This window comes from Sparus aurata, chromosome 8 (assembly GCF_900880675.1).
Source record: "Sparus aurata chromosome 8, fSpaAur1.1, whole genome shotgun sequence".
Classification (NCBI taxonomy): domain Eukaryota; kingdom Metazoa; phylum Chordata; class Actinopteri; order Spariformes; family Sparidae; genus Sparus; species Sparus aurata.
The window spans coordinates 9,698,263-9,725,849 of NC_044194.1; the positions used below are offsets into that span (position 1 = coordinate 9,698,263).

General features: G+C 44.3%; 1 protein-coding gene across 2 annotated transcripts; it reads left to right on the forward strand.

The window, feature by feature from the left end:
* Window positions 1-1,411: 1,411 nt before the first annotated feature.
* On the forward strand, window positions 1,412-27,278 carry kcp (kielin cysteine rich BMP regulator). Of its 2 annotated transcripts, XM_030426575.1 has the most exons (46): window positions 1,412-2,120; window positions 3,178-3,716; window positions 4,079-4,151; window positions 4,635-4,924; window positions 5,025-5,193; window positions 12,350-12,423; window positions 12,510-12,603; window positions 13,275-13,357; window positions 13,441-13,534; window positions 13,615-13,694; window positions 13,803-13,888; window positions 14,047-14,137; window positions 14,933-15,032; window positions 15,167-15,252; window positions 15,488-15,581; window positions 15,670-15,819; window positions 15,904-16,010; window positions 16,093-16,186; window positions 16,273-16,446; window positions 16,531-16,613; window positions 16,704-16,797; window positions 17,888-18,070; window positions 18,202-18,372; window positions 18,453-18,626; window positions 18,735-18,817; window positions 18,906-18,996; window positions 19,072-19,154; window positions 19,240-19,413; window positions 19,530-19,709; window positions 19,793-20,057; window positions 20,160-20,242; window positions 20,324-20,417; window positions 20,490-20,663; window positions 20,744-20,826; window positions 21,831-21,951; window positions 22,040-22,122; window positions 22,339-22,438; window positions 22,527-22,615; window positions 23,518-23,620; window positions 23,731-23,873; window positions 24,159-24,331; window positions 24,813-24,924; window positions 25,006-25,107; window positions 25,196-25,360; window positions 25,450-25,750; window positions 26,601-27,278. In XM_030426575.1, exons 1-46 carry the CDS (start codon window positions 2,018-2,020, stop codon window positions 26,819-26,821), a joined length of 6,309 nt encoding a protein of 2,102 aa, XP_030282435.1. In that variant the 5' UTR covers window positions 1,412-2,017; the 3' UTR covers window positions 26,822-27,278. The 2 variants fall into 2 exon arrangements, with proteins under 2 accessions (XP_030282435.1, XP_030282436.1); XM_030426576.1 differs by lacking the exons at window positions 1,412-2,120; window positions 3,178-3,716; window positions 4,079-4,151; window positions 4,635-4,924; window positions 5,025-5,193 and adding an exon at window positions 10,160-10,201.
* The last annotated feature ends 309 nt before the right edge of the window (window positions 27,279-27,587 follow it).

Consider the following 27,587-nt stretch of genomic DNA (forward strand, 5'->3'; position numbering starts at 1 on the left):
CGCGCGCTAAAGTGCCCTCTTGGGAGCCAAAACGCACGCTAAAGTGCCCTTCTTTTTGCCCCTGCCCTTCAAAAAGTCTGTGCACGCCACTGGTGACGACATTCTTGCAGCCCGGAGGATGAATCCTCTGCTCTTTGGTGACCCTGTGTGAAAATTTACCCACAACTATTGGATGGATTACCGTGGAATTAAGGCTGATGTTCATGTCCCCTCTCAGGATGAACTGAAGCTTTCGTGTTCATCTCGCACCATCATCAGGTCAACCTTTAAAATGTTTCAGTACTTTGGTTTGTAGCTAAATATTTGCTAAACTAGACCTGATGACATTCCCTGAAGATGGTAGATGCTGAACATGGCTAACATTATATCTGCTTAGCATCACCATTTTGGGACGTGCATGTTAGCATTACGCTCAAGCACCCGTGTGCCTCCAGCTTCACTAAATAACCCTTGCATGACAGAAAACAGCAGGCAATGTGAGTGGGCGATGCCATCAAAATGACCCTCTTGACCTGCCTTCCTCTCTCTCCATCTGCTAGTCTAAAAGTGAGACAACTATTCTTGTTCTAAGTAGCAGACTGTTTGTCCAGCACATTGACCCAAAACCGTCTGGGTGTAACGCTTATCACCGTCTTCCACAGCAGAGAAAGGCCCTCTGGGTACAAAGTGGGTGTGAGGAGCAACATTTTGTTCCCGTCAGTGTTCATCTGGGAGGCATTTTTGACTTGTGATGGGTTTTTTTTCTTCATAAATCTCAAAACTACTTTAAATGTTAAATCCCCCCTTGACGTGTCACATTCTTCTAGTTTCTACGGCTTATCGCAGTCTTCAATCAGCCCTCTGCCATCCAGAGGGAGTGTTTGTTGGAAAATCCACTGAAGCGAAGAGGGCAAGTCTTGCGGGAAAACCTTTTTAATTGTGATTATTACAGGCAATGCAGCATGAGTCATCGACAGAGGCTGTGAAAATCTTAGTAAAGGATCTCCAACAGATATAATTTCCAACTTTACTGACAACAATCTGGCACCGGAATGGCGATGAGCTCTCCAGTCTGCTACATCCATTTGCAAACACATGGGTGTCCTTTCATCACACCAAAAAAACACTCCACAAAGGGACGTGTGTGTTTTCTGTGCACGTCTCAGAGCTGTTGTCTGTGAGGGGGGCACTCATGGAAAGACTCTGAACTAATAAACACAGCAGAGAGGAGACGGACAACAACATGAGGGGAAAGCCAAGAGCTGTGGAGACAGATGTGGGGGGATCGGGCACAGTGGGATGCACTCTGGGATTGTTTCCAAAGCAGTGAAACATGACTACTTGTGTTTACCCCGCCCTCTCTTTCTGTCTCTGTACACACACATACATTTTTTTGGCTGCCTCAGCAGCAACATGGCTCCCCTCCAGTCTCCAGCCCAGGTTTTAGCTGATCACCAAGAAGGGGGTCTTTGGGAATCATCGCCACTGAGCAGAGCTGGGAGGGGAGATTTTTTTTTTTTCCTCTGACAAAATGAGGGGAAACACTGAGAGAAAAGAGTCCACTCTCAGCTATCCTTCTGGGACTGCACACTGAACGAGGCAGAGACAATCGCCGGTGTCCGCGCACCGCACACCTGAACTTTTCCTGCGCGCCCGCCTTCTTTATCTCCCTCTCATCAGAAATAACACGTATCAGCAAGGATAGTAATAATCATCAACTGTTTTTTTCTCACAGCCATCCGCCTTCGTGATTCAGGAGTGAAAGTGTTCTGCAGTTATGGCCCCAGGGGGGAAATGTAAGTGTGTGACTGCAGAGAAGTGACGCCCTGCCCGCATCCAGATGTTTCATGTTTCCCCCTGCGCGCTCTTTGGAAAAGATCCTGCTCGCAGAGGAACAGGGGGATCCTAAACACACAGTTCAAGCTCCGTGTCACCAGACCTTGTTTAATAGGACGCTGGATGACACGTTTTTTGTGTAAAGGTGTTTGGAATTGAATCCAAGGTGTCCCAATTGTTTGTGTCTGTGTGTGTCTGGAGAATGGAGAGCTGCAGACTGAGGACGCTCCTGCTGCTGGAGGTACATTTGCTCTGGGTCTGTGCGCTGTCTGTGCAGGGGCTCCCCGGTCCAGATCAAGACAATGGTGAGACTGCAATCATTTGCTCGGAACTTTAGTCACATTTATGTAGTTCTGTTTATTTTTCGTGTTGATGTTATATGGGGATTATACTTGTGCACAACAGTCACCAGTTGTGGGAAAAGCATGCAGGAGATTTTTTTTTTTTTTTTTTTTTTTTGGTATAAGTAGCAAAACTACAAATTATATCTAAGAAATCAAATCAAAGTTATGTCACAGAGAGTGTTAATATTGCATTATAATAACTAATTAAAGCTGCAGTATGTAAGAATTGTCCACCCCTCAAATTCATACTCCGGACAAACAGGGAGCACCATATCACTAGAGTTACCGCTAACTGCTGCTTACTGTAGCTGCTGTAAGCTATTTAGCTCAGTTAGCCATGTAGCTGGTGGTCCAGACTGGGCGCATGAAGTGAGGATGTGCTTACTGGTTAGCATGCTAACTTCAGTATGCAACACAATACAAACTACATTTTGACGTCACGTTGAAACTCTTATTTTTCCACATTTTGTTGATGATTTGAGTTCATTACATGCATGCGATGCATCAAATTTTAGAAGATGATCCCTTTTTTTAGTAACTGTAGATGTCATAAATAGGCCTAATATTTTTAGTTTTCTGTACATACCGGTAATTGTAGTAAGAAATGTAAAAAAAAAAAGTGCAGTTTTTCCATCTGAAATTCAGTAGAGCGGAAGAACAATACATTCAAATACAACTTACAGTGAATTGTACATTGAGCACATGCATTGAGCTACTTATAAAACCGAAACAAGATTTCTTGTAAAGTTTGAAGCACTATCTCCAGATTTAAAGGGTCGTAACAGCCTGAGATAAGAGGCAGATGGGTCGGACTGTGTCATGCAGGCCTGTTGGTGTTTGAGTTCGGTGAAGCAGCCATGTGTGACCGGCTGATGAATGGCTTCATTCTGATTCCCCCTCAAAGACTCACACTCATCACAGCACAGAAACCTGAGTGCAGTCGTCCATTACGCAGAGCACGACCTCATGCTGCATGCATGTGTCTCATGTGGGACTCTCTGTTTTATCTCCTTCCCAGTGATTGACCTCCTGGCTGCTCTAAACATGTCCCACCACATAACCGGCGTGTCCAGACTGCAGAGTGCCGGCAGTGTGACGTACAGAATACGTCCAAGGGCTCCATACCTGAGTCTTCCTCGGGAATATTCCAACTTCTTATACTCCAACCTTCATTCAGCTGGCATGGGGGTGCATTTGGTGGGGCATCAGTCATCGAGCTCCCGCGCCACTCTTTTCTCTCTCTCCTCTGGGTCATCCCCTATTCTCCAAATCATCTCCTCCACCCTCAACAACACCCTGCGTTTGGACTACCAGGCCGGGGGAGGAGGAGGTCAGGGCCTCACCAGCTTTCACTTCCCGAGGAGAAACCCCTTCTCCCGGGAGGAGTGGGTACAGCTGGCTGTGAGCCTGGAGACTGATAGAGTGGCATTTTTTGTAGACTGTCAAGAAGCCGTGGTTGTGCAGATAAAAAGTAAAGAGAGAATCAACCTGGAGCTGCCTCAGGATGTGGCTGTCACTCTCGGCAGCACACCGGGGAAGAAGGACAGCAAATTCAGTGTGAGTTTCTCTTACGAACTGGATCCCTGTGCACATTCACACACTGAAACAAGAGACACCATCTGAACTGACATTTGCTATTTTTTGGGTTAAGTTAAACAAAGACATTGTGCTATATTAACCATGTGATCACGAGTGTTTGCCTCCTCCTGAAAACACTCTTTAAGGACGTTATTGAAGCCACTTTTTGCATAATCACAAACTCATCAAACACACATTAACAGTCTCGGGAACGACAGAAATGTATGCCCAAAATGCATTTAACTGCTCCAAATTATTTTCCATATTTTCTGCATCCATTTAATGTTCCTTATGTAACATTTTGTACGTGTTCCTTTTTTTGTGTTTCTTTATGAATGAAGGGATATCTGAAGAGGGCTGAGATTTCAATGAGAGCATATCAGAAACGGCCGTGGCTCTGTGACAATGTTACAGGTAAATTAAAAACATAGTAAATCATGTTTCTGTGCATTACATTTAAGCACTGAAACAGGATTCTTCACATATCAGTTTGTGACGGCATGCTGAGGCCTGAGGGTTGCAGCGTCAATCCCTCTTTTTATTTTTTATGCTCCATTCTTTCTCTACAGGACTTACATAATAACAATAATTTTGCGTTTCTGAGCTGTATTTTGCAACTCTGTCTCGAGAACCACGCAGAGACTTACTTCTCTCGTTCTTACAATGAGTTAGAGATGTTAAGTGTTGGGACCACCATGGTTTTTGTGCATTAGATCATATCTTTAAGCCCTCAGGCAGAAAGTCTCCTCAACAGTTTGTTTATTATTTCTCGGTGTGGGTCTTCATTTTGACAGCATTTTCCCAGGATGTTTGTTTAGACTGCAAATTTGTTCCCTTATTCATTGAAGAATTATCGAGGAATGTCTTCTCCCACCGACTGCTTTCTTCTCCTCCTAGATGCTCTGCCGTCGTCTCACAGCGCAGATTCTCGGACCGATAGCAGTCGAATGCTCCAGCAGGATGCCTCCCATAGTAAACCTCAAACAAGCCACAGGCCAACAGACCAAACCAACCATTATCTCCATGAAGTCCAGGGTGACCAGCTGCAGAGAGGTGTGGTGCTGGGGCCCCCAGGATCTCCTCAAGGGGTAAAGTCTGTTTCTCAGGCACAGAAAGACGACAGGCTGAGGAAGCTGGAGAAGAGGCTGGAGGAGCTGGCTCATATGCTGGACATGGTCAAAACTCAGGTACATATTGCATGTCAAAAGTATCCATTTCCATGATAAAATATCAAGTAGTGTGACATGTGATATGTTGTTGCTTTCATCGATTTTTGTTTTTCTGCAGAATGCCGACCTACAGTCACGTGTGCATTACCTGGAGGGATGTGAGTGTGTGAGGCAGCGATGTGTGTGGGAGGGCCGTGAAGTGGAGGATGGCCAGCGTTGGCAGGTCGACCTCAACACCGTGTGTACGTGCGCATCTGGAAAGGTCACATGTCAAGCTAACATCAAAGGTAAAGGTGATTCCGCTGCTGACAGCTCTCTTTCTCTCGCTCATCCCTTCCATCATTTGCTTTCCCTGTTTAACTCGGTCGCACACAGACACACACACACAAACACACACACACAAAAACAACCTTTTGTTTTGACACACTTAACAAAAACACTAACACACATTCAACTGCTTTTAAGTAGCTAGTGTGCAGATGGCCGTCCCTCTCTCAGACCCCTGTCTGTCTAACCCCTGTCAAAATGGAGGCGAATGCTTCGTCTTGACCTCTGATCCTGCTGGGTTTCACTGCTCCTGTCCGCCCAACACCAAAGGACCGGTGTGTCACAGACAGCTGAGACAGGTATTATCATACCAGAATAAGTGGAGTAGAGTAGATTCTTTTACGAAACAACAAAATGCCCGTGTTGGTTTCAGTCATTATGTCCATGATGTAAAAATGTACATTTAAATTCCAGACTTTATAAAGCCGTGTTTGGCCATGGCAGCGTCAGTCAGTCAATCAAAAACATATGTCCAAATATCTCAACAACTATTGAATGAATTGCAATCAACATTTATACCCAGAGAAAGATTTGTAAAAGCTTTGGGCACTTGGTTAGCCTTTTGTTTAGTGCCTTCATTAGGTCATAGCTGTATGTTGTGTTTTGTGCTAATCAGCAGATGTTAGCATGCTAACATGCTAAACTAAGAGGACTGGAGAACATGTCAAACATTACAGTAGTGCCTGCTATAATTCAGCATGTTATCGATAGCCACATTTTCACCCAAAGGACCCAGAATTGTTAGTCCCAGGAACTAAAAGGTTCCCCCTTAGCCAGACCTGTGTAGATTTGGCAAATTAGCCAAAACCGAACTGGCTTTTGGGTGCAGATTTTTCAAAATAGTGGCTGAAAAAAAACTCTCCAAGTACTCCACCAATCAAATGGCATTTATGTCCCTGGATCTAAATGAAGACCCTGGTTCCTGCAGTGAAAGTGCAGCTATTTTTATTTTGAGCATGTTAGCATGTCAACATTATTATGCTTATCTAGCTCAAGGCACTGTGCCTAAGTGGGGCCTCACGGAGCAGCTAGCATGGCTGTAGATTGTTTGTGTGATATGTTTGAGCATGTGACCTTGAGTGCTTTTCCCAAGTTACTACTGAAGGTGATTTGGTTTTAGTTAGAAGATTTGTTTATTGTATGTTTGATTACCCGGCAGGTCTCCAGAGCTTTTCAAATGCTTGAGGTGGGTCACAATCTCAAATGAAACAAAGGTTTGAAACCCCCTACTGTAGTTTTCTTATAGCTTCTTATAGTTTTAGCATTTTCTTTTAAGTCATTTTGTTTGTTTTGTTTGTTCCTTTCAACATTTCACCAGGCAAGGTGCTATCACAGTAGTGACGTTGACATTTTGGGAAAAACACCAATTACATTCGCAAGAAAGATATGAAGATACCGTCTCATAAATGCTGTTTGGCTGATTTCTCTTATCAGGCGGAGTGAGGCTAGTTGTTTTGCCCTGTTCCCAATCTTTGTGCTAAGCTAATTTTGACATCTCCTGGCTGTAGCTTCATATTTAAGAGACAGGTGAGAGAGGTGTCTTTTTATCTAACTCTCATGAGGAAAGCGAATGACTGTGTATCTCAAAATGTCGAACCATTCCTTGAGTGTAACTGATCCAGATTTTAGATCACTTGTCAGTGTCTGTATGTCAGTGGTTTAGCTGTAGATCATTGCTTTGCCTGCTGCATTGGGTGAGTCCAATAGTAGTGCTTTGCTTTACTCTTGTCTTTTATAACTTCTGGCTATGGGCATTGCAGTGGGGTTTAAGGCTGGGTAAGAGGCCCTGTGTCCCCCCTCCCTACTTCTAGGCATGTTGGGTACCCAAACCAGAGAACAACTGTGAAGGCGTGCAGCCATTTCAACGCCACTGGGCCTTTAATCCTACTTCTGGCCTCTGTGAGGACTTCCTCCACTGCACTGGAAACAGCAGCAACAACTTCCCTTCCTTTAATGCCTGTAGGGACCAGTGCATGTTGGGTGCATGCTGCCTCCGTAAACCAAGACAGGGTCCGTCTTCTGGCCGTCAGCATTACATTCACCCTGGATACAACATCTCCTCTGTGAACCGGACTCTCTCGGGATACGACCAGCATAATTTGGAAGATGAAATATGGTACAGCATTATAGAGTTTAACCGTACTGAGCTGGACGATCTTACAGGAAACCATACAAAGGTAGATTGCCATGAGGACCCGGATTCCACTTTCAGCTGCGATTACATCACTGTAACACAGTGCCAAACTTTGGTGAAAGACCAAGCTGGAGAGGCACAAGTAATGAGCTTCTCTCCCGGAGTGAAGTGCTCTGATGTGAAATGTGGTGGAGGTTGTGGATGTTTCTTTCAACACAAGCTCCGGAGATATGGGGAAAGGTTCAGGCAAGGCTGTGAAGAGTGCATATGCACACATAGTGGCAGAGTTGATTGTGTGTGCAGACACCTGACCCAGCGTAAAGAGATTAGAGACCTGACGCAGAGAGAGATGCGCTTGTACCAACGGGCTGTGAGGAAACTCTACGCAAGGCCAGGTAAGACTGTAAATGTAAATACTTTTGTTACTGATCTTGCTTACCTTTTCAAAATTCCAAGTATACCTTTGTATCTTATCGGTTTACTTGTGTTTGTGTGTGTATACATGTGGATTTAGCTCTATGGAAGGGCTTTGCACTACTGAGAGCAGAGTTCTCCCCTCTTGCCAGTGATCATGCCTTCTTCCTCCCTTGGCACCGCCACTTTCTGCGACTAGTGGAGCGTGAGCTGCAGTCCATGTCATCATGCAAACTAGCCCTTCCATATTTCGAATGGACAGTGGACAGTGGGTCAATGAAGTTCTCTGCTGCCTGGCAGGCTGGATTGTTCGGAGGAGACGGTGAGCCCAAATCTGGCTGCGTCCCACATCACTCTTTCCAAGGCTTGACATCCCGCTTCCACTGGTCCCCTTGCCTCAGACGGTGCTTCAACTCTTCGGTTTGTCAAACAACTTGTAATGATGGTGTTTTGAGCTGTATTACTGGTACCAGGTTAGTCTAACTGATTACCATTGATCCCTTTAGGTGTGGCTGCCAGACGCAGTGACCCTACAGCGGACTATAAACAAGGCAGACTTCCAAGTGTTCTCCCAGTCCCTGCTGACCTTCTCAGGCCTCTTTAGGCAGTGGGTAGGGGGCCACATGGCGTCACCTCTAGCTTCTTACGACCCTTTATACCTGTCACACATGGCATTCATGGACAAACTGTGGGCACAGTGGCAAGAGAAACATCAGCATGGATCAATAAGACAAACTTCCAGCGAAAATCATGCTCAGAGCCAGATCCTTTATCCTGTTGAACAGAGGCATGTCAAGATGAAGCCTTTTGATGTCACCCCTGATGATGTGATTTCTTCCCAGCAGCAGATGTGTATTGTATATGTGCCCATAACCATTGGTGCACCTTGTAATATCACATTGTTACATACACACCCACAAGGAAGTCGGGGTAGGTTTGACAAACACAAATCAAACTATGATGGTTTTGTCATTGGTGGCTTTGAAAGCAGTGGTTATGACCAGCATGGATATGATCGTGATGGCTATGACCGGAGCGGTTGGGACAGGTGGGGCTATGACAAAGATGGCTTCAACCGGGACTTCATTGATAGGGATGGATATGACGTATCTGGTTTCAACCGCTATGGCTTCAACCGTTCTAATGTCACCTGGTTTGGCATGCGCAAAGATGGCGTTTTTGAGAATGGGAAGAAGAATGGAAAGGAGAAGAGTGATCAGACAAAAAGAGACAAGATAATGTCTGAGCTCTTCAGCGACACAGGCTACAGTATCACTGGATTCGATCCGTTTGGTTTAGATCGCGGCGGGTTTGACGCATTTGGCTTTCAAACAGATGGTTACGACAAGGACAGGTGCAACTGGTTCTTCAACGGGCCGCACTATTTGCGGTTCTACTTCCACACGCAGCAACAACTGGTGTCATCCAGTGACAGAGCTTTAAGCCGCATTCCCCGTATCTGCCCTCCAATCACCCCCCTGCCCCAGAGCTGGGCCATCCAGGACTGGATGACTTTTGATCTGGACAAAAGCTTTGCTCTGAATGGTCAACTACAGCAGGAATGGACAGGACAATATATGCCAGAAAGTGATGATACTGTTAAGGCAGCTACTAAAAATAGGAGCAAAACATGGCTGCCAATCACACCAGATCACAGGTACGAGCATCACAAGAAAAAGGTGACAATTGTCTCACAAAGCTGGCCTAAAGTGTGTGGTTAAATGTTTGTGACACGCTCAATAGGATTTGCTTTAAAGTAGGTTGCACAGTTGATTAATTAAAGTGCTTTTCCTTCCTTATCCTAGAACTCAACATGACCCTTCCCTACGCCTGATTAGACAAACACATCACTTGCTAGGCTGTAACTGATTAGGTTTCTATTTCAATCCATTCAAGTAATCTTTTCAATAATTTTGATGTTAAACCAAGGCAGTAACCTTGCAGATCCACACTTTATTTTACAGCTACAGCAGCCAGTTAGAACAGATGTTCTCAAGTTTCCAGAGTCAGAGTCACATGATTAGTTCTCCCTACAACTTTAGCATCCAAATTCCAAGCTTAAGCTAATGTCAGTAAAAGTTTTTGACACTAAATTCTTTGGAAACAGAACTTGAGATATATCAGCTGGCTTTATGAGGACAATATGTCAATGGTTATATCTTTGAAAAGTAAGTTCATCTTTTCCAATTCCAACCAATGTTGTTATTGCCTTTCCAAAACACTTTCTGTAGGTTTTGTTTTAAGCTCCACTGGTTCAGCGGCTGTCCCCTTGGATCTGCACCTATCACCTGTCCCGACCTCTGCCGTCAGGCCCGTTGCCATGTTTACCCTGAGGCTGTCTGTCATATGCACAACTGCGGTTCCTGTTTCACAGAGTGGCGGGATCCAGCTACTGGGAACCATGTGATATGCCATGGCTGGTAAAAACTGGATTTTTTTTCCAGAAAAATGCTGGAACAAAACAACTTTCACAGCATTTCACTGCAGTGAGAAGAGATTGAATCATCAGTTGGTACTGATGTGCCAACATCATCTCTGTGAGCACAGAGAAAGAGAAAAAAACTTGAAGATTGATTGATGGATGACTGTGAAAGATTTGTTTCTAAATATTTTTACGTCTTTCCAAGATTATCCATTTGTCCTTGTATGATGTACTCAAACTCAATAAGTTGTTAAAGCAGCTCATTCTTTTGGTTTTTACATCCCACAACTCTTGAGGCTCGCTCTTACTACTCGCATTAAAGGAGGAATTTGTAAGATATGGCCAGAATTTTGGTTTAAAAGTTTTTAAAAGATGAACTAAGAATACAGAGTGTGAAAAAACAACAGTGACATTGATGTATTGTGTTTTCAGATATGGCTACTAGAGTTAGCTTGCTAACCAGGTTATCCCTGGCCTGTTCTGTATGTAATATCACTGGCTCCATGGCCGACTGAGCCATGAGCTAATTCACTAACGATAGCTAGCTAGAGCGACCAAAGAGCAGCAGTTGTTGATCACACTGCTGATATGCTACCCTTTCTGTGTTTGGAGCTACCTTCAATACTGCTCATATTCTAAAAATTATACCTTTAACCCTGTTTCCTATTGCAGCAATTAGCTGCTAATGAGCCAGATATTCCCCTCAGGATTTGGTAGGGACCAAAGACAGAGCTAAAAGTGGACTGAATATTGGACTCAGATTCTTCCAGGGGAAGAAACGAGACTCTAAATGATTGCTAATGCTGCTTGTGATTGCTGGATGTGCAAAGAGGCAACTGTTTGCAATGATATTCAATATATCAAATTTTAAGGGGATCATTTATTAATGTTTTGTTTACAACTTGCCACCAAGAGTCCAAAAACAGTTAATGCAGTTGATCTTGATCATCTTGATAGTTGTACATGTTTTTGCCAATGCATTTTGTGTCACTAACATTTGCCAAAGCATTTCTGTAAGTTTTAGGTGACAATATAGTTGTTCCTAGTTAGTGCAATTGTGGCGACTGTGTTCAAGCGGCTGTCATAGAGGAGTGAACAACAAACATGTGGGACTTTAATTGAGGTTGGACTGGCCTCATGAAGGATTCTCTGCCTTTCTCTTAGAGTTATGTAAACTTCTGTTCTGTGCTGCTTATTGTGCGCATTGCTTGCCAACAATGTAATACACACGTGCACAAACAACCTGCTGTCTGCTCTCTCACCCCCTTTGACTATTCTCCGTCACTGTCTCTGCCTTTTCATACATCTTGCCTTTAATTGTTTCTGCATGTAGGCCTGAAGACTCCAATGGCACCCAGTTGATACACACTCGCAGACTCACACTCCCACATACACACACACACTTTGATCTCATGCATGCTTGGCTTGCTGGAGGAAATGCCTTTTGGCTGCTGGCACAGTAGGCAGCCTCACTAGCTTCTCTCGCACACTGTGATTACTCCCGTCTCTCACACACAGACATTGTCCCTGTCCTTTGACGAGTCATAATTAAAATAATTATCTGCTGAGACGTCCTGGCTAAGCAGAAATAATATTTGATGAGGTGCTTGAAGGCCTTTGATGAAAAAAAATGACATTGACCTCCAGTGTTCAGTATGCGCCATACTGTAAACAGCTTTGTTTTTCATCAGAGTAACTTAAAAAGCCGTAGAATGGGGTATGGTTTGGAGGGAACCTCCAGAAAACTGCTACCCCTTCCAGTTTTTTCCCTGTTTCTCCAACAGTAACTCTCTTTCAGCGTTAATAGACTTGCCGGTGGTAGTCTTTAACTGTTGGAAGGCTGCAGGCACTTGTGGTTATTGTTACAGCCCATAAAACATAGTGTGTGAGAGAGCAAGCACACGTGTATATTACATCAGAACCATGCTGTTCTGTCATTACTGGGGAGAGAGCAGAGCCAGATGTTCCCCAGTGACCTAGAGTCAAGACAAGGTGAAGAAAATCCAGATTCATAAACAGAGAGGGACCATCTATAATGTTCAAACTTTCTTCCCCATTCATCTTTTCTGACTTGGGATATACAGACACACTCCCCACAAGTTAAAAAAAAAATGTGTGTGCACTTAAACGTGTGTCTCGTCTTCAGGGTGTGAGCTGGATGGCACAGTTCATAATGTGTCCCACAGCAATGTTGATGGATGTCAGACATGTACGTGTAAGGTGAGTATTTGAAATGCACTTACACCAACACAAACATTTGTCAGACCTGAGCTTCGATCTTCTTCATTTTCCTTCATTGCCAACAGGGGGGTAACAGGGAATGCTGCCCTCTACCCTGCCCTTCACTGGACTGCACCCAGAGGGAGACTTCACCCGAAGACTGCTGCCCACAGTGCAGGGGTAAGAGCACAGTATCAACAACTTCAGGAAATGAACTTGGATTGTTGTAGTGTATCCATCATCAACATCACAAATATTACCAGAGCACAGGATGCATATAGGGGTTCATTGTTGGTATTCTCTCCTCAGTAGGTTTTTCACACAAAACAAACAAAATAAATTAAATAGTCTCAATTTTACAGCCCTCCTAATAATCTCATTCTCTCACTACACACATGCAGATACACATACTGCCAACTGCATGTATGTAGAATTTGCACAGATCGTCTTGACTTGACATTGTGTATTTGCTATGTATTTGCATTATACTGCATATACATATGTTGTACATAAAGAGAGCTCTTTGGGTATTTGGGTGATGTTTTTGTCTTATTATTCCTTATTTTCTTGTATTTTTATATATTTTTTCGCTCTCATACCTCATGTTTGGTTGTAAAATGGCGTTTAGAGTGGAAGGCAAAGGAAGAATTTCATCATTCAGGGAAACCTCTTTGTAACAGTGCGATATGACAATGAATATTTGGACCTTCATAAAAGACAACATTGTCATTCTGCGCCCAAAAGCACAGCTTCTTTGACACATAAAGAAAACAGCCTTTGCAATGCATCCAAACACTGAACTGAAGCCAATGCAATTAACATTTAGCCACTGATGTCAAATGTGTTTGCAGGTTGTGTCCACTCTGGTGTCCAGTATGACCACGGAGCCAAGTGGAGCCCAGAAGAGAACCCCTGTGACGTCTGCTACTGTTTGGTGGGTCCGATGCTGACTGATGTAAACATTACGTCTTTTCTGTCACCTTCATCTGCATTGATATCGTTCTCTCCTCTCACCAGGAGGGTCACGTTCGCTGTGAGAGGGAGCAGTGTAACCCCCCGTGTAAAAACCCAGCTGCTCCTCCCCCCAATACCTGCTGTCCCGTTTGTCAAGGTGAGTTTCTTTAGTTCACTGTGTGTGGGTTCAGTGAACCGCAGTGACACGGTGTGTGTTTGTGCGCGCGTGTCTTGTAGGCTGCGGTGTGAACGGTCATGACTTCCCTGACGGAGGTGTGATCCCAACTGGAGACCGTTGTCAGGAGTGTAAATGTGTGGTACGTCATTTAACATCATTTTCACCAAGAAAGCTTTTCTTGTTCTGTTTATTAATAATTTTCAAGATTGTTTTAAAGTTTATCTTTAGCATGTATGTTCTCCTCCAGAATGGTAATGTGGCTTGTTCACCCCTCCCCTGTCCCGCCTTGTCTTGTCGAAACCCTGTGCATCGCGCTGGAGACTGTTGCCCACGGTAACCATCCCTCATAACCTCATTCATTTCAGTTTCACACCTGCATCAGTCCAACTCCTTCTTTGAACACAGAGGTGGTCTAGGTATAAGATAACATGAGGTCTTTGGAGGTTTTTTCAATACAGCAGAAATATTTCCAAGAATTTTCAATCCTGCAGGTGCGAGCAGTGTGAATACGAGTCCAAAGTGTTTGCGGATGGACAGAAGTTCCCCTCCAGGAGAGACCCCTGCCTAGAGTGCCGCTGCTCTGTGAGTTCAGTCCGAGTGTGTTTTGTCTGATGTGATGTTCATGTGGCTGGACTCGTGCTGTGTTGGCACTCGTTCAAAGAAAACCTGTCAAAACCCATTGAACTTTCGGACGGCAATTTGAATGCTGTCTGATAATCTGATAATAGGATTAAGCGTGACAATGAACTGGTTTTGTCCTGAAAATCTCGTTGAAAGCATAGCATAACAAATCCAGGCAGGTTGAGGATTTAGAAACTTGATAATCCTTGTAAGATACACACATATTATAGACAAACAATCTTGATATGGGTTGTATAGATATGTTTTTGTTAAAGGGGACCTATTCAGCTTTTTTTTGTCAAAGTCATGAAAGATCGTGCAAACAGATGCTCCTCTCTCCCACAGAAACACTGCTACTGAAAACAGCGGTACTAATCTCTATCTACAGATATCCTCATATGAATGCATATAAACTTTTCACGTTTGTGTTCCAAGACTGCATCTCAGCCAATGCTTTTGCTCTCCAGATGAACAATTTACATGCATGCAACCCAAGCCCAGCTCGGATATGATTGACAAATACAAATGGGGACTAGAACACTTACGATATCAACATTTTGTCCATACATGTATCTGTCTAAAGAGCTTATCTGCCGACAAACACGCATACACAGATATATCCGCAATAAACCAATATCAGGCAGATTTATCAGTCTATCTCTACTTTATATTGAGCTTTTGTATCTGACAGTATCAGACTGTTAGAATGCTCAATCATAGCGACACTTTTAATCCCTTCCTGTGTCCACCTGACAGGGAGGTGAAGTGTCTTGTGAGCGTATGGACTCATCGTGTCCCACACCTCGCTGCAGTCATCCAGCTAAGCGCAAAGGAGAGTGCTGTCCCACATGCGATGGTCAGTACATCTGTAACACTCATGTTATAAATGTTATTTCTTGTGTCTTTATTGAGTTTGTTTTGCCACCTTCCAGTTTGATTTTTAGTATTCAAACTCAAGCAAACGTCAAAAGTTTGTATTTGTTCCCACAGAATGTGAGTATGACCGGAGGGTGTATGCTGACGGAAAAGTGTTCACCCCCGCTGGAAGTGGACCCTGCCTGCAGTGCAGATGTAAGGCAAGTCTTTTTCGGTACATATCCTACAAAATTGTGGTGGAATTTTAGGATTTATGTCCGAAAGAAAGTTTAGTCCAATGAGCAAATCTGGATCTGACGTCGGACTCAAAGTTAAACAGGGTTTCTATCTTTGTTTTATGTGTTTGTGGGTGTTGAAGCACAGGTATCATTCTATACTTTTCAAAGTAACTAATGAAACTTTACTTTATGTTTTCACACACTGTGTCTGTTACAGGGCGGTAACGTTATCTGCCGTGAAGAGAAGTGCCCTCCTGTCCAGTGCTCCAACCCTGTTACAGACCCACATCTCTGCTGTCCGATATGCAAAGGTTAACAATGCATTCACACACACTTACACGTAATCACACACACAGGTGCAGCTCATCAATGGGTGTAACTCCTCTCGTCTCACCGTAGCGTGTGTGTTGGACGGTGTGGAGTATGAGGAAGGCTCCAACTGGCACCCCGAGGGTCCCTGCTCCAGCTGCACATGTGTGAACGGAGAGGCCTTATGCACACACACACGCTGCCCCTCCACCGAGTGTCGTCATCCCACCAAGATCACCGGTAAGAACGTGCGTGTTTGAGCTTTTTTTTTTTAAATACAGATGCCTGTGTAACTGCAGCACGCTATCTCTTTCCTCTCCTCAGGCTCCTGTTGTGCAGTGTGTGAAAGCTGCACCTATAACCATCGTATCTATAACAATGGCCAGAGGTTTACCACCCCTGACCAGCCCTGCCACATCTGCACCTGTCAGGTAAGCATGACCGCGTCACACACACAGAACAGAGTATTGTTCCCCTTTCAAACCAGCTGATGCAGCCTCCTCTTCTCCTCAGCGCGGCAGCGTGGAGTGCGAGAGGAGACCCTGTCCTCCACTCAACTGTTCCAACTCGTACACACCACCTGGAGATTGCTGCCCTAAATGTCCAGGTACTCAAAGTCAGACACATTTACGGTCATAAATCAAAGCAGATGTTTTTTTTTAGTTGCTTTCTAAGTGTTTGCATCTTTGCCAGACTGCTCCTTTGAAAATCGTGTGTTTGTGGATGGAGAGGCGTTTCCCAACCCTGTGAGTGTGTGTGAGGAGTGTAAGTGTGTGAGCGGCACGGTCGACTGCCACCAGGCACAGTGCCCTCATCCTCGCTGTAACGCACCTCTACCTGGAAGCTGCTGTCAGAACAACTGCAACGGTGAGGAATACACATATCTGTCAGGAACAGAAATAGATTTAACTCATTATAATCTCACAATGACACACAATTCCTCCATGTTAGGCTGCAACTATGCTGGAAAGGAGTATCCCAACGGGCAGGAGTTTCCCCATCCTACTGACAAATGCAGGACATGCAGCTGCATCGTAAGAATAATGAGCATCAAAGCATGTGCTGATCACCTGTGGTCCACTTGGGGCAGGTTCTCATTTCAGTCTGTGTTATGTGCGTTACAGAATGGGAATGTTCAGTGTCTGATGAAGAGGTGTCCACCACTGTCGTGCTCCAACCCAAATGTGCTGCCTGGAGACTGCTGCCCCCAGTGTCCTGGTAAGGATGTTCAAGACAAGTTGAGAGGATTGAGAAATAACTATAGCAGTGGTATTCACACTGTGAGGGTTGAAGGGTGCATGACAGCGCTCCAGTTCGGCCACTTGATTTGAATAGTTTATCAACACGGTCAGCAACTGGAGCAGCAGCAGTTGCTCACAGAGGTAACTGAAAACCATTAGCACCCTAATCGTGTCACAAAACATCTTTGATACATATAGTTGAAGAATCAGTGTGACTCACACATTTCAAGATAACTGTGAGATCTGATGCTCATCTTGATGCTTATGAATCCAGTTAGAAATCAGAGAAATAAGACGCTCGTTTTAACTCCAGAATTTGTCTAAGAGTCATCACATGTTTAAATTTTCTTCAGGATAAAATGTCATCCATGGATAAATTGAAAACAGGAACTGCAAAAAGCAAATTGTGGCCAATTTTGCCAAACAAATACAGGCTAAAATAAACGTGGCTAAAGTTATTAGTTTGCAACTACAGTAACTCACCGTACTTCCTCTTTACCCTCCCAAAGCAGCACCCAGCATCATGTTTTTTATACTTGAATTTTTCTTGTTATTTTAAAAGTAACAAAATGATTTAGATACAATTTGAAGGGCAGATTGCGATGTCCCAATCTTTTTTTTTTTTAAATTGATAATCTGGTTATGAAAACTTTAGACAAGTGTATATACATATATTTTTTTTAAAGATCTCTGGTTATGCTTGTTAATTCTAGACACAGCCTTTATGCCCCTTAACTCCCTCTTTTTATTGGCATTGTACAAAATGATGGTTTCATACAGTCTTCATCTGATCCTCATTTGGAAAAGAGAACGCTAAGTGAGCATTATAAAAATCCTTAAAGCATCTGGTTTAAATTAGTTGCCATTAAGGATTTAGAGTTTAATGTTGTTTTTTTCCAGACAAATGTTCCTTATTTACCCTTTCTGTAGTTGCGGTAAATATGCATTTCTGAAATAATCTGCTGTTTGGTTTGTCTCTTGGCTCATGGTAATGTTTGAGCCCAACCTCCTATGAAATTTTATAGCGAAGACAAAACAGCTGACACTTTTCCCTGATGCTCCTTCAGCTCCTCCAGCGGACTGTGTGTATGAACGCCGAACCTACAGACACTCTGAGCGCTTCTACCACCCAACTGACAGCTGTCGCTCATGCGCCTGCACCGATGGGAAAGTTCACTGTCAGCGCAAGCCCTGCCCTTTCGCTTCCTGTTCTCACCCCATCACGCAGGAGTGCTGCCAGACCTGCGAAGGTAAAACTTATCTGCCCAAGAATTTTTTTTTTTTTTTTGTCAGTTGAAACAAAACACCTCATCAAGTTTGATTCGGTCACAATCTGTACTTTTTTAGTCTAATCATGTTTTTCGTCTTATTTCCCTTGCAGGCTGCCTTTATGAGGGTCGAGAGCGAGCTAACGGAGAGACGTGGGATGACGCTTCAGATCCGTGTGCGGCGTGTGTTTGTCGCGAAGGCTCGGTCCGGTGTGAGAGGAAGCGCTGCCCACCCTCCAACTGTAAGCACCCGGTCCAGAGGCAGTGCTGCATGTCCTGTGATGGTGAGTGATTTGAAAGAAAAAGGTCCCAATTACTGGAGATGATCCACTGACCTTCAGATTACCAAATTTTCTACTTGCAGGCTGCATGTTTCATGGTGAAGAATATCCTGATGGCACTGAGTTCGGTGATGACGAAGACCCCTGTAGCGTATGTTACTGCTACGGAGGGGAGGTCGTCTGCACCAAGATGCCCTGTTATGGAGAGTGCAGCCACCCTTACAAACCGCCCGGACAATGCTGTGGAGAATGTGAACGTACGTAAAGTCAAACTCTGCCCACGGTCCCAATTTAGGTTCATTGATTTTAAACTTTCTTTCGTTTCTCGTGATTACAAAATGGCTTTGTATGTTTTTATTTGATAGGCTGTTTCTACAACAATGCAGTCCTCACAAGTGGACAGTCAATCCCTGACCCCGGAGACCTCTGCTCTGAGTGTACCTGCCAGGTAGCATCAACACACACACACACACATTCAAATACACACTCAGCGAGTTAATCTCTTCAGACAACGTGTCGTGCTTCTTCTCTTACAGACCGGCTCGGTGCGATGCAGGAAGAAGTCGTGTTCAGCGGCCTCCTGTCCTCACCCGGTCACCAACGCATGTGGCTGCCCTGTCTGTGACGGTAACCAGCTCACATTACACCACAGCTCAAGTGATGTAAAGTAAGTGACTCATCGATGTGTCGCTCTGTGCGCAGGCTGTCATTTCCGAGGCGTGACTTATGCTGACGGACAGATCTTCCCTGGAGGAGAGGGAGGGTGCCAGGAGTGCACATGCTCAGTGAGTGCATTCACGTTGGGGCCGCTGACTCGCAGCATCCCTCACAGCTGCTGTGCATCTTATCTTTGTTCTTTGTTTTCCGTAGAGAGGTGAAGTGGTGTGTGCGCGGCGGAGATGCCCTGCTGTGTCATGCCCACACCCAGCTCTGGACGGCTGTGCGTGCGGCGTGTGTGACGGATGCAACTTTAATGGACGCGGCTGTTTCAACGGAGAACGTTTTCCCCACCCTACAGACCGCTGTCAGCTCTGCTCCTGTCTGGTACTATCACACACACTCTGATTTACATTTTTGATAGATTTAATCCAGCACTAGGACTGTAACCAACTATGTGAAGGAGTTATCGTCACCCTCAGTTTGCGCGTTTGTGTGCCTAGAACGGTGCTGTGGTGTGCACGCATGTGTCTTGTCCGAGTGTTGCCTGTGGGCGTCCGCTGACCCCTCCTGGAGAGTGCTGCCCCGTCTGCACAGGGATTTGTCTCCACCAGGGGGAGGAGTACCAGTCTGGCTCCACCTTCACTTCGCCCTCTGATCCCTGCTCGTCATGCTCCTGTCTGGTCAGTCTGACAGCTCTTAATAAATGATCCAAATCTGAATTGTATGATTCCACCTTGTCCCTTGCCTCTCGTCCTCTGATTAGAATGAGGTGGTGAACTGTCAGACGAGACCTTGTCCGGTCCAGTGCTCCCATCCGGTCCCTTCAGACTCCTGCTGCCCCGTCTGTGACTCCTGTCTCTATGAGAGTGTCATCCACTCTCACGGTCACACCTTCACGCCCTCCTCCAACCCCTGTCAACGCTGTACTTGTGTCAGAGGCACCGTTACCTGTGTGCCCATGGTCTGCCCGCCAACACCCTGCCTACGAACTGTTACCAAGCCAGGACAATGCTGTCCTGAGTGCACAGGTACGTGATATGCAAAGGATCAGATGTTTCTACTGATTGCTGAAAAAGCACGCATGCACAAACTTCTGCACGCATAAAAACCTGTTGTTACCTTGTCATCAGTGTGTACGCTCGATGGACAGGAGTTCAGCGACGGGCAGACATGGAGCCTGAGTTCAAACCCCTGCTCCACCTGCACTTGCCAGGTCTGAATCAACCATTTGCCTTTTCCCTCCATATGAGCTCTTTTCCTTGTGTGCAAGTGCTAATCTGTCTAAGTCTCACAGGTAGGCGAGGTTCAGTGTGCGCCTCCCGAGTGCCCCAAGCTGCCTTGTATGCATCAGGTGACTGATCCCGGAGCCTGCTGTCCTCGCTGCAGAGGTAAACACATCGCTGGAAACTGTAATCACAGGTGGAAACTGTTTTACCAGTGACTGAATTTTCCTCCCTCAGGTTGTATGTACGGAGGAGAGGAGCATACCGAGGGCAGCAGCTGGTTCGCAGACTCCACCCCCTGCATGACCTGCATGTGTGTCGACGGGGTGACCACGTGCTCTGAAGTACGCTGTCTGTCTCCCTGCGTCAACTTCATCAGCGTGCCCGGGGAGTGCTGTCCTGTGTGTGCTGGTAAGAATTCAAAACATCAGCTGCATTTTTCACAGTTTTTCCAAGTTGCTTGATGATCTTATATGATTGTTTTTGAGCAGACTGTGTATTTGAGGGCAGAGTGTACGGTCCAGGTGACAGTTTCCACCCAGCTGATGACCCCTGTCAGGTCTGCACTTGTGAGGTATGATGCATAAACTCCAAACAGCTGGAAGCCTGATTGTGACTTTTTTATGTTTAACTTGTTAACTTCTAGTTTTTAGATGGTCAGTTCGGCTTTTAGTTCATAAAAACATGAGAAAATCAGGTTTGATCAGTCCAAAACCAAAATATTTAGAATTCCTGAGAAGCTGGAACCTTGCTTCATTTGGCTTTTTGTGGTAACAAATTACTTGAATTTTGATTCAGTTGTCAAAATTGTTGCTGATAATTAACATTATCACTGCTAAAACATTTCTGGATATATTAAGGATGGTTTAAAAGCAAATGATCACAATCTAGACAGCAGAACCAGAGAAATCACCGCTTTTATACCACACAATCGTCTTCCTTTTTAAAACCTGGTGCCTACATTACCCACAATGCAACTTAGACATTGAGCGATATCACTGGAGGCATTTTATCAGATTACACGCAGCTTCCTCTTTATACCTCTTTTCCACATATGTAGTAGTATTCCTCAGGACCTGTAAACACACTTCAAAGTTTAAAATTGGTGGAGTCACCCTTTAAGACACTACAGGTGAACAAGGTTTACATAAACTAACATACATTTCCATAAAACTTCTGTCATTTTCACTCTTTAAAAGTATATTTTTACATAAATAAATTAAAACTAAGGTATTATCTCATTAAATTTGTGGTAATTTACATTTCCAGAACAGAAATCTAAACTTTAATTAAAAGTTTTTTTTACATTTTATAGAAGCAATATAGCCCAAAATCTCATCTTGACCAGTGAATGATGAAAAAAAAATATTTTCCCGACTGTTTCTGGTCCTAATCTATAGTCAATCAATTTATAGATTTACCTTTAGATTTAGATTTACCAAATTGTTTTAGCTCTTTAATAATAGACGTACAAGCAGAAGTTCTAGAAATAGATGCTTAAGATGTAGATCTTATGGTAGCAGCAGTTGAAATTGAAGTAGTATTGTCATTTTAGTAACCAACCTGTGTGTATCCCAGGTGATGCCGGACGGAGAGCAGCACCTGAGGTGTTACCGGAAGCAGTGTCCCAGTCTGGTCGACTGTCCCAAGAGCAACATCTTGTTCTCAGGACCTGAATCCTGCTGTCCTGTCTGTGCACGTCAGTACCCGACTAAAGCATGTTGTGCTACGCTCTGTATCACCTTTCAGCTGTTATTGATCTCTGTAACATTTGTTTGTGTGTTCAGAGCCTCTCAGTAACTGCACCTCTGCACTGATCGGCAACGAGGTCCTGGCGACAGATGACCCTTGTTTCACCTGCCACTGCAAGGTACCGCAGTGAAGACACTTCTCTTGAGTTCTGTTGTGATCTGTGACATTTGCTGAACTCATTCTGCAGCTGCTGACATTGGCTTAGTTTATGATAGCCACTAATGGAAAGTAAAATACTAGAACGAATATGTGACCTAATTAGAAAATCAGCCATCACACAGTTTTAGTTTCTTGCCATTTGAAGCAGTACACTCATACACTGTCTTTAATTTAGGACCTGACATGGACCTGCTTACACCAGATGTGCCTCCCGCTCACCTGCCCTCAGAATGAACAGTTTACCCCTCCTGACTCGTGCTGCCCTGTGTGTAAAGGTGAGTTAACACTGTCTTGGGATTTGAGCTGAGCCTTGTCGGTGTTAAAACATCCATATTTGTGATGCTTCTCCTGTGTTTGACACAGACTGTGTGATCGAGGGCCAGGACAGACGCGTCGCCAACGGCAGCAGCTGGACTGACAGCGACGACCACTGCGTCACATGTACCTGCAATGTAAGTGTCACAGAAGGACTCGCACTGCTCGTGTACTGCTTCAGCTAATAATAATAATGATAACATTTACACACCACAAAACACTAATCATACTCAAAATAATATGAGGAAATATTAAAGATATAATATTCGACATTTCTGTGTTAAAACTTGACTTGACTGAAAATGTCTTCACCCAGAGAAATATTTTTTTTTACTAAAGGAAAAGGTGTGTTTCATTTGGTCTCCTGTAGCTTTAAAGAGCACCTTGTAATGTTTTTAGACCTATATTCTTAAACTGCAGGAACTGTAGATGGGAATTTCGATCTCAACTCACCAAAACTCAGAATAAACACCTGTATGACACCAACTGTATTGTACCATCTGAAGACTCAGACCAGATTTCTTCTCCATTTCCAAAGAAGTAAGATTAAATTGTCCCTAAATTCCTGTAGTCTGCAGCCTTAGCTCATATTCCTCGTATCAACAACTCTGTCTGTGTTTGTTTAAGAAAGTTGCACTTATGTGAACAACACTTTGCCTGAATGATGGAGATATGTCTTCATCAACAATGCTGGCTGCTCAACAATGAAGACAGCATCTCGCACATCCCACTTTACATGTGTCTTTTCTTTTGTTTGTTTGTTTTGATCGAGAGACCCCTGGTGGCGGAAATCACACACTGTTCATGTTATGCAGGTTTTAAAAAAAATGAAAATAAAGAAAAAGAAAAAGCACAGAAAACAAGTTAAAGGCCTTTGAAAGCTGCAAACAGCCAGGACTTGATCTATTTTGATGAAGCAGAAGTGTAAAGCAAGTAAAGTACAGTCTAGCACTGGACCAAAAAATTGTTTATAAGTCTTGCATCTATTCAGACAATCTGTTTTTCTAAAGTAATCTGTTCTCTTTGTTTCTGTTCTCAGTGGGGCTACATTGAGTGCAGCATCGAAGAGTGTTTGCCTGCAGTTTGTCTGGAGGGTCAGAAACAAGTGAAGGTTCCTGGAAAATGCTGCTATGAATGCCAAGGTATCACAGCCAGCCAGAACACTGAGCGTCTATGATCGTGTCTGTTCAGAGTACGTCTTAACATCGTTCATGTGTGTGTGTCTGTGTGTGTGTGTGTGTGTGTGTTTTAGACTCACAGGCGTCGTGTTTGTACCAGGGAACAGTATATCACTGTAACGAACGCTGGGAGGTGGATGAGTGCACCAGCTGTACTTGCGTGTCTGGAGACGTTCACTGTCACACTGAGCGCTGCCCTCCCCTCACCTGTGCAACTGTCAGTATAAGAAAATAAACACACTCACACTCTTTCTCATCATGGTCTCAAAATGTTCCCATGGTGCCTCTCTGTTCTAAGCCTTCAGTCAGCAGAGAGACATTAAATATCTGGGAGTTGTCTTTGGTTTAGAGGTGTTCGCTGCAGACACTTGTTTGGCTCGCTCAGAGTCCCCTGAGTTCATAGTTTCGAAGGCAGTGTTTGTGTGTGTGTGTGTGTGTGTGTGTGTGTGTGTGTGTGTGTGTGTGTGTGTGTGTGTGTGTGCGTGTGTGTGTTTGCTTCCAGGACGAGATGCCAGCCATTGTCCCTGGTTTGTGCTGTCCTCATTGCCTTCCTCGTCCAGCCACATGTATTGCCTTCGGAGACCCTCATTATCGCACCTTCGATGGCCGCATGCTGCACTTCCAGGGAGCGTGCACGTACATCCTGGCACAGGACTGTGAGTCTGGAGACTTCAGGTGAGCGGTCGCTGTGCAGCAGTAGACATTTTTTTGACTCTGTCTCTGACCGGCTTGCACTCATTGCCTTAGTTGGTTGGGCTGGTTCATTTTAGGCCTGAGATCTGTGATCGGTTAGATTGGCTACACGTCTGGTTAGCGGGGCTCGTCATCACTTTTCCATCCGGGAAAAGTAATTATTGCATCCTGGACACCCACTGTCCTTAAAGTAACAGCAGTGAAATGGATTTGATATCTTTTAGTTTGCAAAAGCATCTACTTTTCAAGATGGGTTTCTCTGGATGCCTGTCGTAGAAAAGACTTTGCTTCGTACATTTAGAAGAGGAAGCAACAACTTCTCAATTCACGCCCCTCCTGAGGTTAAGAAAATGACAAGACATGAAAAGAAACTTGACATTTCATCTGAGCATTCAATAAAGAAGTGGTATCACTGCACTCTTTACGCCCTGCTCCTCCTGCTTACTCCTCTTTGTCGATGCAGTATTCACGCGACCAACGACGATCGTGGCCGTAAAGGAGTGTCCTGGACTAAAGAGGTGACCGTGTTCATAGGAGACGTCAGCGTGCAGCTGCTGCAGGACTGGGTTGTGAAGGTGTGCGCGAATACTGCAAATGTGTGTTTGGGCAGTCATAAGTGTGTCATGCATCCACTCAGCTGTTTTTGCACTCCTCAGGTGAACGATGAGGTTGTGACGTTGCCGTTCCTCAAAGAACCAGAAATCTATGTCGAGCGACAAACCAACACCATCTTACTCAACACTAACATCGGGCTGAAGGTGCAGGCTTTTGTCTCCTTTGTCTCATTGTCTTTGTCAGTAGCATCTGACTGGATACACACTTATACACCCACTGATCCCCCTTCAGGTGCTGTGGAGTGGCCGTTCGCACCTAGAAGTGAGTGTGCCAGGCTCCTATAAGGGCCACACGTGTGGTCTTTGTGGAAACTTCAACAACTACTACCAGGACGACCTCCGAATGCCCAACGGACGAATCAGCCTGTCAGAGTCTGACTTTGGCAACAGCTGGAAGGTAAAATAAATACTAAGTAGAAACACAGAGACAGAATAAAAGAGATAAAGTTGAATTTTCATGAATCAAACAACTTATTCTCCTTTTAGGTCAAAAACGGCAGCCACTCCCTCTCATCCTGTCGTCCCGGTGAGGATGTCGACCCCTGTAAAGACGCAGGCTACCAGGCCAAGAAGGGGGCTAACGCTCGCTGCAAGGTGCTGAAGTCAGCTGCCTTCAAGCCCTGCCATCGCGTGGTGCCTCCTGAACCGTGGTACGGAGCCTGCGTGTACGACCTCTGCGCCTGCGGGGCCAATACTGACGAGTGTCTATGTGACACGCTAGAGGCCTATGCCAGTCAGTGCAGAGAAGCTGGAGTCGTCCTGCAGTGGAGGAGCCCATCACTGTGCGGTGAGTGCAGCACAGACTGAAAGGCGCTGACAACATGTTTTCTTCAACAGCTTCTCAGTATGAGCAACAGGGAGAGTTTAAATGACAGATTTCTGTAATTGTGTGTCCGTCTGTGCAGATGTCACATACTACAGAGCGCTAATTTAATGATTTAATAAACTATTTTGACAGCTCTTAGTATGTTTTTGTGATGTCATAGCTTTGCGTCTCAGGGGTGAATTTATTCTTTTAAATGCATGTTTAATATTGAAAGGGTCTTTTTAAAGCCAAACCAAATATTTGTATACCCTAAAGCTAACAAAACAATGAATACAATGTTAGAATAATACATAGGATGGTTGGCAGGAAGTAGCGCTCATGCCAAGGACACTACATTTTATTTATTCCATTGTGGGAATTTTTGAGGACACATACATTTCACACTCAAGAATTGACTGATGGTTGCTTTTTAAGCTACGAATGTATAATGTTATCATGAAAAACACAAGATTTGAAACCAGGGTTTTAAATGGCTCTAAACATGAACTTTCTAATTTTGAGTTGACAAGAAAAACAAGGGGTGATATGTAAAAATTCCACTTAAGTGCATAAAAAAATGATCAATTTCTATCTATATTTTTCATTTCTACATCTTAAAACCAAGTTTATCACTAATGCTCTGACCAACATGCACTTAAATTTACTCTCAAATGAAAAGCCAAAGCAAGTAGTGGTCTTATTGTTGTCAGACGCCGGCCAGTTATTCCTGGTCACCATCACAGGTTAACAGAAGGTCACATCCTTGAGGCGGCCGTGGACACAATGTTCTCCGTCCCTCTCATTGTTTCCTCTCTGTCGCTGTCTTCCACAGCTGTGGGCTGTCCGGTGGAGAGGGGCTTTGTGTTTGACGAGTGCGGACCCCCATGTCCCGTTACCTGCTTTAACGTTGATGTGCCACTGGGGGTGATAGAGAGCCACTGCTTCAAGCCCTGTGTGCCAGGCTGCCAGTGTCCTGCTGGTCTGGTCCTACACAACAACTACTGCATTCAGCCAGAAAAGTGCCCCAGGATCATTCACGGAAACCCCTCGTAAAGCTTGAAACGAGCACTTTCAAGTGGACTAGTACGCACACACACATGCACTGCCACCACTAATAATCTCCACGTAAGGGACTGCACAAGACTGAATGACAGATGAACCTCCATCACCTGTGGATTTAACACAGTGACTGTGTGAAATACTGCATTTTTTTTAATTAACATTGTAATATTATTATTATTATATGTAGCACTGAATATTTATACTACACAGGGTTTGTTTTTATTCCACATGTTGATTTGTATCCATTGGCAATGTCGCTACCTGTTTGTTTTACACACTTATGGTATATTGTCCACAGCCTTTAGGTTATTTTAACAGTATTATTTATCTGAAGCGCATTTGTTTACTGTACAGGTTTACTGTCGGACTCTATAAACAGTAAGCCTCATAATCTCAGGTACCCTTCTTTCATTCTCCGATGTACAAATAAACAAAGGCTTTACTAATATATGTGGTGTTTCATTTTTTTATTCGGTGGTTCATTTTATTACCCATTGAGACATGAGTGTGATCTTGGTAACGCTCTCTTACTTTCGTTTCTTTGGATGTTTCCTGGAAAGAAATTAGTTATTTGGTACAGCGTTCAGAGGGAAAATTTGATTTTCAATTAAATGTGAAAGGTGTATTCTTAATAACAGGTCAACTGAATGTTCAAACATGCCATTTTATTTTGGAAATTCGTGATATGCGGAGATTAAAGTTCCCAAAAACAAATTCATTGATATTTACTTGAGATTTAATGAACTCTTCCTCTCCG

Coding starts and splice junctions, on each gene's coding strand:
- kcp (XM_030426575.1), top strand. CDS start 2,018: ATGGAGAGCTGCAGACTGAGGACGCTCCTGCTGCTGGAGGTACATTTG. Junction 15,582..15,669: donor CTGCTGTCCGATATGCAAAG/GTTAACAATGCA, acceptor GTCTCACCGTAG/CGTGTGTGTTGGACGGTGTG. Junction 24,925..25,005: donor TGCAGGACTGGGTTGTGAAG/GTGTGCGCGAAT, acceptor TGCACTCCTCAG/GTGAACGATGAGGTTGTGAC.